The sequence below is a fragment of the Parus major genome, chromosome 23 (assembly GCF_001522545.3).
Source record: "Parus major isolate Abel chromosome 23, Parus_major1.1, whole genome shotgun sequence".
Classification (NCBI taxonomy): domain Eukaryota; kingdom Metazoa; phylum Chordata; class Aves; order Passeriformes; family Paridae; genus Parus; species Parus major.
The window spans coordinates 5,719,800-5,722,480 of record NC_031791.1 but is presented as its reverse complement, the minus strand read 5'-3'; the positions used below and the strand labels follow the sequence as shown (position 1 = coordinate 5,722,480).

The following is a 2,681-nucleotide window of genomic DNA, read 5'->3' as shown; positions in this document are numbered from 1 at the left end:
ACCCCCGAACAGGGCGGTGTCACCTCCTGTCCCCGTCCCATCCGAGCCCCGAGCAGGGCGGTGTCACCTCGTGTCCCTGTCCCATCCGAGCCCCGAGCAGCTCCCATTTCCCAGAAGGAAAAGGTGAATCCCACACCAACGGCTCACAGAGTTTGTGTCTTTCCTGATGGGAAAACCAGCAAATCCCGGAGGTTTATTTTATACCATCCCATGATGAATATTTGCTGGTGGCCCCTCCCGAGGCGGGGCAGGGCCGGTGGGTGTTTGACAAGTGGATTTTTCCAGGGATAAAACCATAAATGGAGGCAAACTCTGGGTTGTGCTGCTTGTCCCCGGGACTGGAATCACCCGGCACTCACAGCATGGCCGCGCCAGGGTGAAGGAGCTTGGAGGACGTTTGGATGCTCCAAAGGAGCTCCCTGTGGTGCCGTGGCCCAAAAAACAGTTTCCCAAAGTGGCTCGGGTGTGGGGTGGAGCGGGCAGGGCTCCTCTGGATCGGGGCCCCTCTGGATCGGGGCTCTTGTGCCCAGTGGGTGCTCCAGCTGCCCCTGGAGCCTCCACGGCTTCCCCAGGAGCAGGTTATGAATTTTGGGAAACCAGCCGGGACGTGAAGGGTAGCCACGAGGTGACAGTGGCACACGGGGAGGTGCCATCCCCATGGAGGGGGTGAAGCAGAGGAGGGGAGCAGGTTTGGAATCATCTCTGCTCCCTGTGGCTCCATCCCAAAGCTCAGCCCTGGGGCTGTGTCACCTCAGGGTGGCCCCGCTCACCCCAGGGGATGCCTGGGTGGCACTGCCACCTCCAGCCTGTGGGGCTGGCTCAGCGCCGGGCCCTGGGTGGGCTCGCAGACCCCTCACCCCGGGATGAGGAGCTGAGGGTCGGGAGCATCTCCCCACGGCTGGAGTGGGGGGGTGTGGAAGCTGCTGCCTCCGAAACCGGGAAGGAGCTTTGGAGAGCATCCCAAAGGATGAGCTGGTTCAGGGTGAGCCTCGAGCAGAAAGGTCCCTGGTAAGGGATTGGAGCCTTTGGGGCTGCCAACAGCACCAGGACACACGGGGTGAGGGTGGAGGGGACAGCCTGACCCCAGTCAACAGCACAAAGTTCCTCTGGCTGTGAGCAGGAGCTGCTCTCCCAGCCCCGGAGCTCAATTCAGCCTTCCCCTGGAATGAACAGATTAAAATCTCTCGGATCTGGGATATCTCGGGGAATAATCACCAACAAAGCTGCTGGAAGCTGAGTGGTAGAAAGGAATGTGACCAAAAGCCAGGAAACTCCTGCCCAGCCGGGAAAGCCCCGCTGGATTTATCCTGAATCAGGTGAGCGAAACGCCGAGCGAGACTTCACGGAGCGAAGCGAGGGGACAGCTGGGGACACAGAGGCCATCCCCGCTGGGAACGGGGGGCTCCAGCCTGGGGATGATCCCCCTGTGCCTCTGCTGCCCAGGGCTGAGCACTGCCTTCATCCCCCCAGCAACACTCCGTGTACCCCCCTCCAACAGTGGGGACCCCTCCCCACCCGCTGCCTCCTGGAGGATGCGGAACGGACAAGAGCCGGGAGGAAAGCGCCTGTCAGCAGGATGCCAGCACCATCTCCGGAGGGCTCCGGAGCCCGTTCCCATCGCCGCGTCCATCCATCCATCACCCCCCGTCCCCGGGGACACGGCGAGCTGACCCCGCAGATCTCAGCAGTCCCTCCCTGCTCTCCCCGCCGTGACGAGCCCGGCACGGCCGCGGGGGCGAGTTGGAGGCTGCTGATTCTCCATTAACGCACCACCCTGCCGGGATAATTAATCGCAACCTCGGCGGCGCTGGTTTGAGCAGAACCCCCCCGGATCCCCCCCGCGCTCCGTTCGCCGGCTCCTCTGGCAGAGCCTGATGAAGATTGATTCGCGGGCGGCGGCAAGAGCGGCACGGAATTGTCACGGAACCCGACAACCCCGTTCAGATCAAGCCTCTCCTTTCTCCCTGCCGCCACATCCCGCTGTCCCCCCGCCGCGGGCAGCCGGGTCCCGCTCAGGAGCAGGAGAGTTTCCAAAGTGCTGGCAGCGGCTCCAAGTTTCCCTCTCGCCCCGACTCAGGGGACCGGCACCCCGAGACATCCGTGGAGTCACCAGAACGGGAAAGCGCGGGCGGGAGTGAACTCGGAGGGAAGAGATTGCAGTTGGGAACAAAGCTCACACCTGCTGGAGACGCAACCTCGGGCACTGACAGCGCAGGGAAAGGGTCCCCATCCATCTCCCCGGCCAGCGCTGGCTCGAGGCAGGAGATGAGGGTGGCATTGCCTATCTTTTAGATCAGCATTTTTCCTTTTCTGCGGGCTTTTTTTGGGTGATGGCGAGCCGGTCCCAACGCAAGGTCACCGCGGAGGCGGCGAGGGGAGCGATGACAGGCAGCATCTCGCACAAAGCACCCCCGGCATGCCGATGAGCCTTACCAGCTGCAGGCAGCAGAATCCCACCAGCGTGCATCGCCCGTTGCATCTCCCCATGGCTCCCCAGCCGGATCCTCGGGGCTCCCTCACCGTGGCCGCGCTCCGCCGCCGCTCTCCAGCTCCTCACCAGCCGCCCCTTGCCCACCCGGGGAGCGTCACGGGGGGCTCCAGCACCATGTCCCGCTCTCCAGCCTCCGGCCAGCCCCGCCGGCTCAGCACAGCGGCGGGCTGGGCTCGGCGCGGGGCATCGC

At 64.0% G+C, this 2,681-nt stretch overlaps 1 protein-coding gene across 1 annotated transcript in view; it reads right to left on the bottom strand.

The window, feature by feature from the left end:
• Positions 1 to 2,655, bottom strand: part of NKAIN1 (sodium/potassium transporting ATPase interacting 1) — a 21,889-nt gene extending 19,234 nt beyond the window's left edge. The window contains exon 1 of the mRNA XM_015649067.3: positions 2,434 to 2,655. Coding sequence (XP_015504553.1) covers positions 2,434 to 2,487 — 54 coding nt within the window. The 5' untranslated portion in view covers positions 2,488 to 2,655. The remainder of the gene's footprint in view (positions 1 to 2,433) is intronic.
• Between the last annotated feature and the right edge of the window lie 26 nt (positions 2,656 to 2,681).